At 34.6% G+C, this 12,415-nt stretch overlaps 1 protein-coding gene across 3 annotated transcripts; it reads left to right on the forward strand.

The window, feature by feature from the left end:
• The first annotated feature begins 1,146 nt into the window (after positions 1 to 1,146).
• Positions 1,147 to 10,741, forward strand: LOC114275254 (filament-like protein (DUF869)). 3 transcript variants are annotated; one of them, XM_082922277.1, is made up of 7 exons: positions 1,716 to 1,959; positions 2,113 to 2,168; positions 3,267 to 3,386; positions 4,358 to 4,598; positions 4,817 to 7,268; positions 8,196 to 8,241; positions 9,826 to 10,741. In XM_082922277.1, the coding sequence occupies exons 3-7, from the start codon at positions 3,273 to 3,275 to the stop codon at positions 10,264 to 10,266; spliced, it is 3,294 nt and encodes a 1,097-aa protein (XP_082778403.1). In that variant the 5' UTR covers positions 1,716 to 1,959; positions 2,113 to 2,168; positions 3,267 to 3,272; the 3' UTR covers positions 10,267 to 10,741. The 3 variants fall into 3 exon arrangements, with proteins under 3 accessions (XP_028073063.2, XP_028073064.2, XP_082778403.1); XM_028217262.2 differs by lacking the exons at positions 1,716 to 1,959; positions 2,113 to 2,168 and adding an exon at positions 1,147 to 1,524; XM_028217263.2 differs by lacking the exon at positions 2,113 to 2,168 and having other exon boundaries at positions 1,577 to 1,959.
• Positions 10,742 to 12,415: the final 1,674 nt, after the last annotated feature.

Below are 12,415 nucleotides of genomic sequence, written 5' to 3' on the forward strand. Positions count from 1 at the left end.
GATGCATAAATTAATGAATGAATATTGATCTTATTTTGGTAACATAATTTAAGAAAGAATCTAAATTTAAAATTTTATTTTAAAATTATAAAATTAATTTATAAACTAATCATATTGTGACACAGATTAACAAAAATTAAATAAAATCAAAAAAAAAAAAAAAGAAAAGAATTACAACTTTAAACTTTAATAAGATGACAATGTTTTTTTTAATTATAATAGTATATAGATTTTGTATGAGATTTTAAAACTTTAATAAAATCACTTCTTAAAAGTATTTTTTTTTTGTAAAATATATAAATAAATAGAAGATTTTTTTAATTTTTAAAAATAAAAAAATTATGAAATTTAAATTGGGAACTTGAAGCTCTCACAAGACTTATGGATTAGAAACTCTATTTTCTTTTATATAGGGGTGTTTTGGGAAGTTTGTTAAAAGCTGGTTTTTTGACCTTTTTTTTAATATATTTTTATGGGTAAAAAATGTGAAAGATGATGTGACTCAAAATGGGTTAACTAGTTTGCCAAATGAGCCCATGGGACTGTTTGTTACAGTTTCTAGAGTGTAATTATAACTTATTTTGATTTGGGAATCTGTTCCAAACTGTTTGGTGCAATTTCTGCTTATAACTTATTAGGTAGAAATAACTTAAATAAGCTGATTATTTGAAAGCTGGGATAAGAGTGCTTTTGACTTCTGCTTTCTGATTATTAGCTTTTAACTTAAAAAAGCTCCAGCAAATAGAGCTAATATATAGATTTGATTACTCCCGTAAACAAACTCAAATTCAAGCATAAATTTGAGTAAGAGCATTAATTCTCACAGAAAATTTTTTACCTATGAAAAGATAAAATTTTATCTAATTTGGTCAAAACACAGATAAAATTACGAGCAAATCAAACAAAAATTTGCAAGTAAACCAGGAAAATTTAAAAACACAGAAAAAAATCACAAAAATTAGGCAAACTAGAGAAATTTCAAAATATAAAAAAATTGTATCAAAATTTCTCAAGAAAAATATTAAGAGACTCCAATTATTATAAAAATAATATATGTCTTTTATTTTTTAAAATCTTAATATCATAATTTTTTTTTTTTTTTTTTCCAGATTTATTTATTTAAAGGCTGATGTTTCGGAGCATCCCAACGTCTTTGGCTTTTTATATAAGTGACACCTAACTCCGAATATTTTACTCCACCCACCACCACCACAATCACCACCACTCCACCACCACCACCACCACCACCATCTCTCAATCTCCTCCGCCTTCTCTCCCCCCCCCCTCTCTCTCTCTCTCTCTCTCTCTCACTACAATAACACACACACATATATTCATATACATATACATATACATATACATATACATTTACATTCTCTCTCTAGAAAAATCCACAAAAAAGATCAAATAAAAGGAGAGCAAGCAAAGTCTCTGAGTCGATCTTTATTTATCTCTGTAACTGAGTTCTGATTCTAATTAGAACTTGGGTTTCTTTCTCTCTCTAGAAGCTGCATTGGTGTACTGGTAAGTCGATTGCTGTTAATTTTTATCCTCCTCGGATTCTTCTTCTCGAGTCAATCGATGGCGTCACAAAAAACTACTGTTTTTGTTTTTTTTAACAATCTTACTGTTTTTGTTTTTAATCTCTCACACTCGGTCTCTCATTTGTGGAGATTTTGCATTCTGATTTTTGTCGGTGTGTTTTTCCTGTTCCTGATTTCTTCTATTATTGGATTAGATTTTGGGATATGAATGCCCGAAACATGAGGCGAATTTACACAATTCTGTTTTTTGAGTTTTGATAACTGTTTGTTTCGTGTCAGTAATCGTACATCTATCAGCGATTTGCTGAAACCGAAAGAAGCTACCATCTGTTTTTTTTTATTTATTTATGGTCTCACTGTTGCTTACTGTGCCTTTGCTTGATTCCATCTCTTCAGTCTATATCTTCTGTTACTGGTGTGTGAACTTTTCTTCTGATTTCTTAATCTTCAGTTTGTTTTTTTTTTTTTAAAAAAGCTATATTGGGTTTGATATCATTCAATTGATTCAATGTGCATTGATTGAAGCATGTGAAGCAATGATAGTTTGTCTCTGGTTTCATGATTATAGGACTCTGATTTGACCCAATTTTCATGACTAGAGGCATCAGATTTTAGCCAATTTTGGTATGTCGGTTTGTTTTTCTTTTCTTTTTCGTTTCCCCAGCTCCTGATTTGTTAAAAAAAATAAAAAATAAAATTTTTTATTTTTTTTGTTTTTGTGCCCTTGGTGAGCATGGGATTTTCTCAATAACAATGGCCACAGAAGCCTCAAAATTTGCAATGTTTTGTGAATTTTCATTAAAAAAATAAATTAAAAAAAAAAAACACAAAAAAGTGAAAATGGGTTTTAACATTTAATTGCATTATATATCTGGGTTCATGTTTTCCAGCTGTGTAGTGGAGATATTAGTCGTTGAGTTTCATGGCCAATCAATGGAAATATATGAATATTAATGCAGAACAAATTCATAATTGGGCAAAAATCTCAGTGAATATTATTTCTCTTGTCAAATAATTTTGCTGCAATTGATGATTTTAATTTTTTTTTTTTAATCCCTTCATTCTAGGTGTTGTCTTACACTTCACAACATAGTTTCCTGTAGTTCTTCCTCTTTCTTTCTTTGTATGGTTAATGTAGTATTACTATTGATGCCTGATATTTATGTATATAGTCAAGTCGATATTATTTTACACATTTGCATCTATAATAATTCAAAACCATTTATCCATAGAACCACACTCATTGACCCTATGTTTCTCTCTCCAATCTTCTCAGTAAATTGATTGAATTCTTTATTATTTTATAACCTTTGTTTGAATATGATTAGGTCCTAACTCAACCATTTTTCTCATCCTTGTTAGTGAGCCCCTGGTCTTGTCTGTTCCTCTGACCTGGTATTATGTAGGCAGAAACATCGAAAATGAAGTTTGAAACACTACATCGATTTCCTATATTGATGATGAAATTTTATTTGATTAAAAACTTATTTCAAACTACAATTTCACTATATGTTGTAATTTTGGCTGAACATTGTGCAATGAAGGGGCAGCAGTGAGTTGTGGTTCAAACCTCTTAAGTAACTAACAAGTGAAGCTCATACTTAACTTAGGAAAAGGGGTGAAAGAAAGAAAAGCAAAAAGATGTATTTTGATAAATCAATTCCTGCAAAATATTAAATTCTGATAGTCTGTGGCTAATTTGCATATGTGCAAACCATACAGTCTGAGATGGACAGGAGAAGTTGGCCCTGGAAGAAAAAATCCTCTGACAAGTCTGGAGCTGAGAAAGTAGTTGCTACTTTAGAGACTGCTGCTGCTTCAGCTGGTTCTCAGGGTGATCAGGTGTGACAATTAACATTTAACACCGTTATATAATTTGGCTGATTTTATTTATTACTCTTCAGTTTAAAAACTGATCATATTCCAATTTTATTTTATTTTATTTTTGGATATCTGTTTCCTTTAAATCCAGTGTCGGGAGACTAGGCATTACGTTTATGTGGGTGTTCCCCCCCCAGTTGTCAAACAACCCCTATTTCTGCATTTCAAATTTGATGGCCATTACTGTATTTACCAGTTATCTAGCCCTCCATGATTCCTATCAGTAGCCCCCTGATTATGTTGAATTTCCTGCAAATTTAAACACTGCAAATTGGTATCAAATGTAGCTTTGAATACATTTGGCTGTTACGTGCATACTGCTTTTCAAATCTTTGATGAACTGTGAGAGCTTCTTGTTCAATCTGGGTTTGATCATTGAACCTGTTGTATGCCTACTTCAGAGATTTCTACCATCTTTTGATCTCAGAACCGTTTGTTTTAGCACGGGTATTTCCTTTATTATCAAGGTTGAAAGGAATGTGACAGTTAATACCTTTTGACATGCACTAAATCAAACTCGAGGCTTTGCTACTCCCTGCAGTTAGCATTTGTGTGAAACTTTCAAATGGTTCTAATTGCACACTTTCCAGTGTTTTACGGATGGAAAACTGTTTCAGCTGCATGCAATTTTATTGCTCAGGAATGAAATAAATTTGGAATTATAATTGTAAAAGGACAAATCAATACAAAATTTTATCTTAAGCATATTTTTGCACCTCCTTTTCCTGATTAATTCATTTTAGTGAACATATTTCATATTTTTCTTTGTGCTAGCATATGATGATTTGAGATTCACTGTCAGAAGTGGATCCAATGAAATAGTTGCTTGCTTTGTAGATTGTTTTTCATTTTCATGCAGTTGATCCAATATTCTTCTTTTTAACCCCTCTCTCTCTCTCCAATTAATTAATTATTTACCTCTCTGGTAACAGGAGAATTACAAAAAACCAAACTATGTTCAAATCTCCATGGAGTCGTATTCACATCTAACTGGATTGGAGGATCAAGTGAAGTCATATGAGGACCAAGTGAAGACTTATGAGGATCAAGTGAAGACTTTAGAAGATGAAGTTCAGGATTTGAACGAACAGCTATCTGCAGCCCATTCAGAGATGACTAACAAGGACAACCTAGTGAAACAACATACTAAAGTTGCTGAAGAAGCTGTCTCAGGTTTGATGTTGATCTCTAATTGAGATATATAGAAGGAAAAGAAACTTGTGCACTTCTGCCATTCTTTTTTTTTTTTTTTCTTTTTGTGTAATAATATTTAAAATTTAGCTCTAGTAATTTAGTTTAATACACATTGTCTAATGACCAACCTTTTTCTTTTTTCCTTTTTTAATTTGATTTGTCATGAGTATTAAAAATTAAAACCTTTTATGCTGTAGGTTGGGAAAAGGCTGAGGCAGAAGCTTTGGCACTGAAAAATCATCTAGAATCTGTCACACTTTTGAAGCTTACTGCTGAAGATCGAGCTTCGCATTTAGATGGTGCTTTAAAGGAGTGCATGCGACAAATACGAAATTTAAAGGAAGAACATGAACAGAGATTGCATGAAGTTGTTCTTACCAAAACAAAGCAGTGCGATAAAATAAAGCTTGAATTCGAGGCAAAGATAGCTAATTTGGACCAAGAACTCCTCAGGTCTGCAGCAGAAAATGCTGCACTTTCAAGGTCATTGCAGGAGCGTTCTAACATGCTGATTAAGATAAGTGAAGAAAAATCACAAGCAGAGGCCGAGATTGAATTATTGAAGAGCAATATTGAATCATGTGAGAGAGAAATAAATTCACTTAAGTACGAACACCATATAGCTGCAAAAGAGCTAGAAATCCGCAATGAGGAAAAGAATATGAGTGTAAGATCTGCAGAAGTAGCCAACAAGCAGCATTTGGAAGGAGTAAAGAAAATAGCTAAGCTGGAAGCAGAGTGCCAAAGATTGCGTGGTCTTGTTCGAAAGAAGTTGCCTGGTCCTGCAGCACTGGCCCAAATGAAGTTAGAAGTTGAGAGCTTAGGCCGGGATTACGGAGACACTCGATTAAGGAAGTCTCCTGTAAAGCCTCCTAGTCCACACCCATCCCAATTGCCTGAATTTTCCTTTGACAGTGTACAAAAATTCCATAAAGAGAATGAGTTTCTCACAGAACGTCTATTGGCAATGGAAGAAGAAACGAAGATGTTGAAAGAAGCTTTGGCAAAGCGCAACAGTGAATTGCAAGCTTCCAGAAGTATTTGTGCTAAGACAGTTAGCAAGCTTCAAAGTTTAGAAACACTTCAAGCTAATAATCAGCAGAAAAATCCGTCAAAATCTAATGTCCACATCCCCACTGAAGGTTCCTTAAGTCAAAATGCTAGCAGTCCACCTAGCTTTACCTCCATGTCTGAAGATGGAAATGATGATGATGGAAGTTGTGCTGGTTCTTGGGCTACAGCATTGATCTCTGAGCTCTCCCATTTCAAGAAGGATAAGAATGTTGAGAAGCCTAACAAGGCTGAAGGTACAAATCACCTGCAGCTTATGGATGACTTCCTGGAGATGGAGAAATTGGCAAATTTATCAAATGATTCAAATGGAGCCATCTCTGGTTCTGATGTTTCAAATAATAATATTTCAGAAATCACCAACCGAGATACTTCAGAAGAAGTGATACCTGATTCAGATTTCCACTCTAAAGAACAGCCTGAGTTGGATTCGTTGGCAAATCAGGTGCCTTCTAATCTGGAATTGTCAGTAATGGATCCACAATCTGATGCTGATTCACTACCCTTGGCAAAGCTTCGATCAAGAATCTCTACATTGTTTGAGTGTATGTCTAAGGACTCTGACATGGAAAAGATTTTGGATGACATCAGACTTGTTGTGCAGGAAACACATGATAGTCTGCATCAGCACTCCATGGGTTGTGTTTTGGAAGAAAGTCACAGTTCTGATGCCACATGTGATAGACAGGCCTGTCCTGAGGGGTCTGAAGAACCGGTAGCGAAGGAAATCTCTATGTCCAAAGATTGTAAGCCAGATGGAGCAACAGTACATACCATTAGCGAAGAATTGGCAGCTGCCGTATCTCAGATTCATGACTTTGTCTTGAATCTGGAGAAAGAAGCTATGTCTATCCAGGGCTCATCTCCTGATGGTGATGGATTGAGCCAAAAAATCCAGGAGTTCTCTGCCACCTTTGATAGGGTTATTCACAGCAAAACAAGTTTGCTTGATTATGTTCTTGATCTTTCACATGTTTTAAACAAAGCCAGTGAACTTCACTTTAATAATGTCCTGGGCTTCAATAGTAATGAAGTAGAAACCAATAGTTGTGACTGCATCGACAAGGTTGCTTTACCTGAGAATAAGGTGGTTCAGGACACATTGGGAGAGATATATCCAAATGGTTGTGCTCACTTTTCTGATTCCACTTCTGATCCCGATATTCCCCATGAAGGAAGTTTCATCCCAAGCTTCGGATCAAATGCCACATCATGGAAATGCTCACTTGAGGAGTTTGAACAATTAAAACTAGAAAAAGATAGCATGGTTTTGGATCTGGCTAGATGTACTGAAAATCTGGAAAACACTAAAAGTCAGCTTCAGGAAACAGAGCAGCTTCTGGCAGAAGTCAAATCACAATTAACATCTTCTCAAAAGTTGAACAGCTTGGCTGAGACACAGCTGAAATGTATGGCTGAGTCATACAAGTCTCTTGAAACACGTGCGGAGGAATTTCAAACTGAAGTGAATCTGCTGCGAGCGAAAACAGAAAGTTTAGATAATGAGCTTAAAGAGGAAAGGAGGAACCATCAGGATGCTGTGGCCAAATGCAAGGATCTCCAAGAGCAATTGCAAAGGTTAGTACTTGACATTTTTTTGCATGGGTAGGCATTGAGTGGCCATCCTGCCCAAACTGATGGTTATTATCAGTACTAAGGCCAAGATTAATTTTAGTTTTATTGAACTTGCTGCATTCTGTATGTCATACATCGTAAAAATAGAAATGTAGAAATTTTACCTTTGCAAGTCTCCTTTCTCTTGAACTAGAGGAAAGGAAAGAATATTCATATTCACACAACGGGGTAATACCAACAGGAGTTTCATTAGGGTCAAACCAACCACACATCCTAAAAGGACTAATCTAACCTTCAGAATTGGGGTGGTAGAGGACCTTATCTATTCCTCTACTCTCCTTTCTCAATACACATTTTTTTTGTTTTCCATAGGCCTTGTTTAAAACTCTAAATTGGTAAGGGAATAGGAAAAGGAGAAGAGTGAGAAGGAAAACCCATTTTCCTACACATTTTCTCTCCCACTTAATTTTTTTTTTTTTTTAGAAATGAAACGCTAAGAACTTGTGAAAAAAAGATATTATAGAACTAGAACTTTCTCCTCTATTTTTGTCATTCTTTCTTTCCTTATTATTTTACCTGGACAACAAACAAGGTGTAATGGTTTCAATTGTACTTTTATTCCTTTTCCCTTATCAAATCCATAAACTTAACAGGCCATTAGCTTCCTTTGCGACTGAGCTCTGATTGCACTTCCTATATCCACAAACATTAATAGTTCATTAAGTTAAAGATATGGATTGATTGAGCAATGTTCATTTTCAGTCGCAGTCAGCTTTGTGGATTAGCATCCTAAAATTATTAATATTATAACTCTGTTATCTATGTATACAAGTGTATCTATTTCTTTATATATCTTCATTCCTAGTACAGATCTTGATTTAACTCTGATTCTTGCCTCTCTCTCTCTCTCTCTCTCTGCCCCTCTTTAAGGAATGAGAGCTTTGCAACAGCTGATATTGACGCCAAGACTAACCAGGTGAGGGCTTGTAACAATTGTGTGTTTCCAATATTCAAGTTCATCTACTCTTATAAGTTTTTCACTTATAACTTCACCCAGTCTGTGTCAAAAGAAACTACAAATTTTTTAATTCAGTCATCCTTCATCTGAATTTTTTTTTATATGATTGGATCTGCCTCCGAATGCTGTTAGAAATTAAAAATAGTTGTGAAATTGCATGTTATGAGTGTTCCATGGCTTCCTGGAGAAGTAAAACTTAGTGAATTGAGTCGGTATCTTAGTTATAATATGGATAATCTATTACCCTTTTATTTGTATATACGAACGAAGTCTTGACTAGCATTCTCTGAAATTTGAGATTTCATGACGGGCATTCCAACTTTTTAGAAGTAGAGGTCTTGGCTTTTGCCTTACTGACTTGTTAGCCTTAAAGTGTAATGTTACATTTTAGTTATTTTATGGTCTTGAGCTTGATCTGTTTTGTATTTGTTATGTAATATATGTTGTTTCATTAAATTTTTTAAATATGTGCGCTAAAGAATCTCTGAGGGGGACATTTGGACATGAAAATTGAGGCAATCCCTCATGTTTTAGAGTGACACAAGTTGGTGGTGTAATATGAGATACATCACTGGTCAGATACATATGTATAAATATTTACATAATAACTGTACATTAATCTTGGTTTTACATTTCCTCATTGTGAAACTGTGCAATATAAAAACGCATGAAATGGTAACTGGTAAGCCTTTGAAATTTTGTCATTTTGCTCAGAAAGTTGATAGTTATGAGCAGATAATATCACAGGCATTGTGCATCCAAAATTTCTGGTGTTTAAGGTTAAGTTTCTATATGTATTGTAACTGAGATCCCTAGGGCTAGATTGGTAATCTCATTAAAAATGGTGAAATCTTTCTCTCTCTCTCTCTCTTGAACTTTTCTGCAGAGAACCGTCTTGTTCTCTATGTGTGTGTCTTGTGGTCCTTCAGAAGACATCTAAAGTGGATACAAGCAGTCAGAACTAGAAGGAATGTGTTAAAATAGTAGTGCTTACTATGTCCAAGGTTATGTCGAACGCTGGATCACATCTAACATGGTGATATAGGCCATGTAAATCACCTTCAGCAGATTATTATATGCTTGTTCGAGTGTTTGAAGATTTTCTTTCAACATTTAGCTCCTAAGTACATAAATTGTAACTGAAATCCCCTAGGACTAAGTTCATAAAAATATTCTAATTTGCTTTCAGGACCTGTTCCTTCCCTTTCTGTTTTCAGAACTACAGCTATCCCTATTTAAAGCAATACAGTTGGGGCTTTTCTTATTATTTTGATAGTTGAATTTTCTAACTACACTATTTTGTCTTATGCATTTTGGATCAATTAATCAAATGCTTTATTCATGTTAATTAATCATCAGTTGAAGAATCCCCAACATTCAGGCACACCGATCTATAGCTAGGATCAAATGAAACTTCAATTTGTGGACTTCATGTCATATTATTTTCTTTTCCAAATTATATAATTTCCTCTCATTTTCCTTTCAACCGGTGGGCTGATTGATCAAAGAACATGTACTTAGGAGCATCTGTTTCTATTGCAGGAGAAGGAGCTATCTGCTGCAGCAGAGAAGCTAGCAGAGTGTCAAGAAACCATATTTCTTCTTGGCAAGCAACTGAAAGGTTTGCGTCCTCAGACCGAACGTATGGGGTCTCCATACAGCGAGAGGACTCAGAGGAGCAGTGATGGCTTTACTGAAGAAGAACCAACTACCAGTGGCATGAATTTGCAGGATCTTGATCAGACCGAGATGGATAGTCCCTCCTCTCCCAATTTGCAGAGAGTAGGTAGTGAATCCCCAATGGATCATTACAACGCCCCATGCAGCCCTTCTGACACCGAAGCAAATAATGCTCTTTTGAGATCACCAGTCAGTTCGAAGCATGCAAAAGATCGACCTTCCAAGTCTTCTGGAACTACTCCGGAGAAAAATTCACGTGGATTTAGCAGATTCTTTTCCTCCAAAGGGAAAAATGGCTATTAGGCTTGTACCTCACAGGCTTAATAGGCAGAGTTCTGTTGGTGTTGGTCTGAATCATCTCCAACTTGGCCGGTTTTTTATTTCTAGAATGTTGTTCTCAAACCAGGTCGAATTCAAGGATTGAGTTTTGCTGGTGCATGAGATGGGTCATCGTTGTACATGCATAAAAGGCCATCTCCATTAAGCCACTTTTTGTGAAGAAACTGTGTTTGTATTTCATATTTTTGGAGACTTTTCGATCGTTCATGAATCACAATCACATGGCTCTTAAGAGGTTCAAACCCAGAAGCTTATTTTGCAATTTGTCCCTCTGAGAGAATTGTTTGTGATCAAACTTGAGGTAGTTTTTGTATGAAATTGCTGTACATGATGATGATGAGGATCTCCAGTGGTTTATTTGTTTGCCTGAACATAACTCAGTTTTTTTCTGTAAAAACTTTCATAAAATATAAATAATTTGTTACTTTCTGTTTTTTAATTTTCTGCAAACAAGGAATGACCATTGATGGAATTAGAATGAACTGAATATTAATAATTATACTTAAAAAAATCAAATAAATAGTTACACTTACATAAATGTTATGCATCCAACAAAAATTGTAGAATTTAAATCTTATGTTGGTGTATATAACATTATCAATGCTTGTTGCTTATGCTTTCAGCTTTAATTTATTTTTTATTAGTCCTAAGATTTTCTTTAAGAAAAATAGTAATGATATTGCATCTCAATACAATTTTTTCCCCCCGTTATGTACACTTTTGCCCTTAAAATTAAAAGCTTGTGCAAAATGATTTGTAAATAAAAAATGGATAAAAAATTCAAGAATGATATAATAATTATTTTTTAAAATAATAAACCATTTTTAAATTGCATTAATACAATCAATATTCAAACTAAACTTTGAGAAAAATTTTCTACATTTAGGGAATGTAGACTCCCCAACGTCATCAATCTTTGATTGTGTGGTTTCTTTAACATATTTTGGGAAGTTGGTTTTGGTGGGTTAGGGACTAAAATAGCCACAAAAAATAAAATAGGCTATTCTAGCCACAAAAAACAAAATATCAAATCCAACCCATAATCATTACACTTTTTTCTCACAAAAAAAGTCAAAAAAGTCAAAAAGTCAAAAAGTCTTTCCTAAACCAGGCTTTTTAGCCCCAGGCTAAAAAAGTCAAAAAGTCAAAAAGCCAACCCACTTCCCAAACGGAGGCTGATTGCGTGTTTGATTTTGATTTTTTTTTGGGGAACTGGCTCAAAAGTCAAAGCCCAACATATCATATCCCATTTAGGTCCAAAACAAATTTAATACTCCATTAAGGCCTTAAATTATCAATAAGACGAAAATATCCACAATATATCATCCAATTTACACGCGCGCAACCATCACCCACGATCATCTCAGTCTGATCAGTACATTGTCACATCTTCGCCGCTCGAAATCGAATTCTCAGTCCTCCATCTCTTCTCCATTCGACTCCATTCCCTCTGAAACCCTACCCTAACCACAAAACGAAACCGTTCATCTTCATCACCCACGATCATCTCAGTCTGATCAGTACACTGTTACATCTCCACCGCTCGAAATCGCATTCTCAGTCCTCCATCTCTCTTCCGTTCGACTCCATTCCCTCTAAAACCCTACCCTACCCTAACCACAAAACAAAGCCGTTCATCTTCAAACACAACCCCAAGCCGTTCATATTCTCCAATCGGCGACTCTCAACAACACGAAGAACCATTACCACTCTGAAGAAATTTCACAGTTCCTGACTTCCGATTCACAGAAATGGGAAAAAAAAGTAACATCTCTCTTCACCTATTCATTATTTTTCATTCAAATTTGTACATTATTCTTTCATATTTCGTATATACACATTTTACATACTTCAAAATGTATAAACCCTTTTTTATATATAATCCCCTGTTTTAAAACATTCTAGTCCCATGTTTTTAAACATTCTAATTTACTGTTTTTACACATAAATCCCTATTTTTACACATTCAACACCTTATTCTTATTCTTGTTGTTCAATATTGGCTTTTCTTATTGTTATTGTTGAATATTTAATCTTCTCGTTGTTATTGTTGCTGTTTACAAAATACAATGAGCTGTTCTTATTGTTGATACTGTTTATAAAAACTGCAACA

This window comes from Camellia sinensis, chromosome 3 (assembly GCF_055761805.1).
Source record: "Camellia sinensis isolate YWXY chromosome 3, ASM5576180v1, whole genome shotgun sequence".
NCBI classification, from domain to species: Eukaryota; Viridiplantae; Streptophyta; class Magnoliopsida; order Ericales; family Theaceae; genus Camellia; species Camellia sinensis.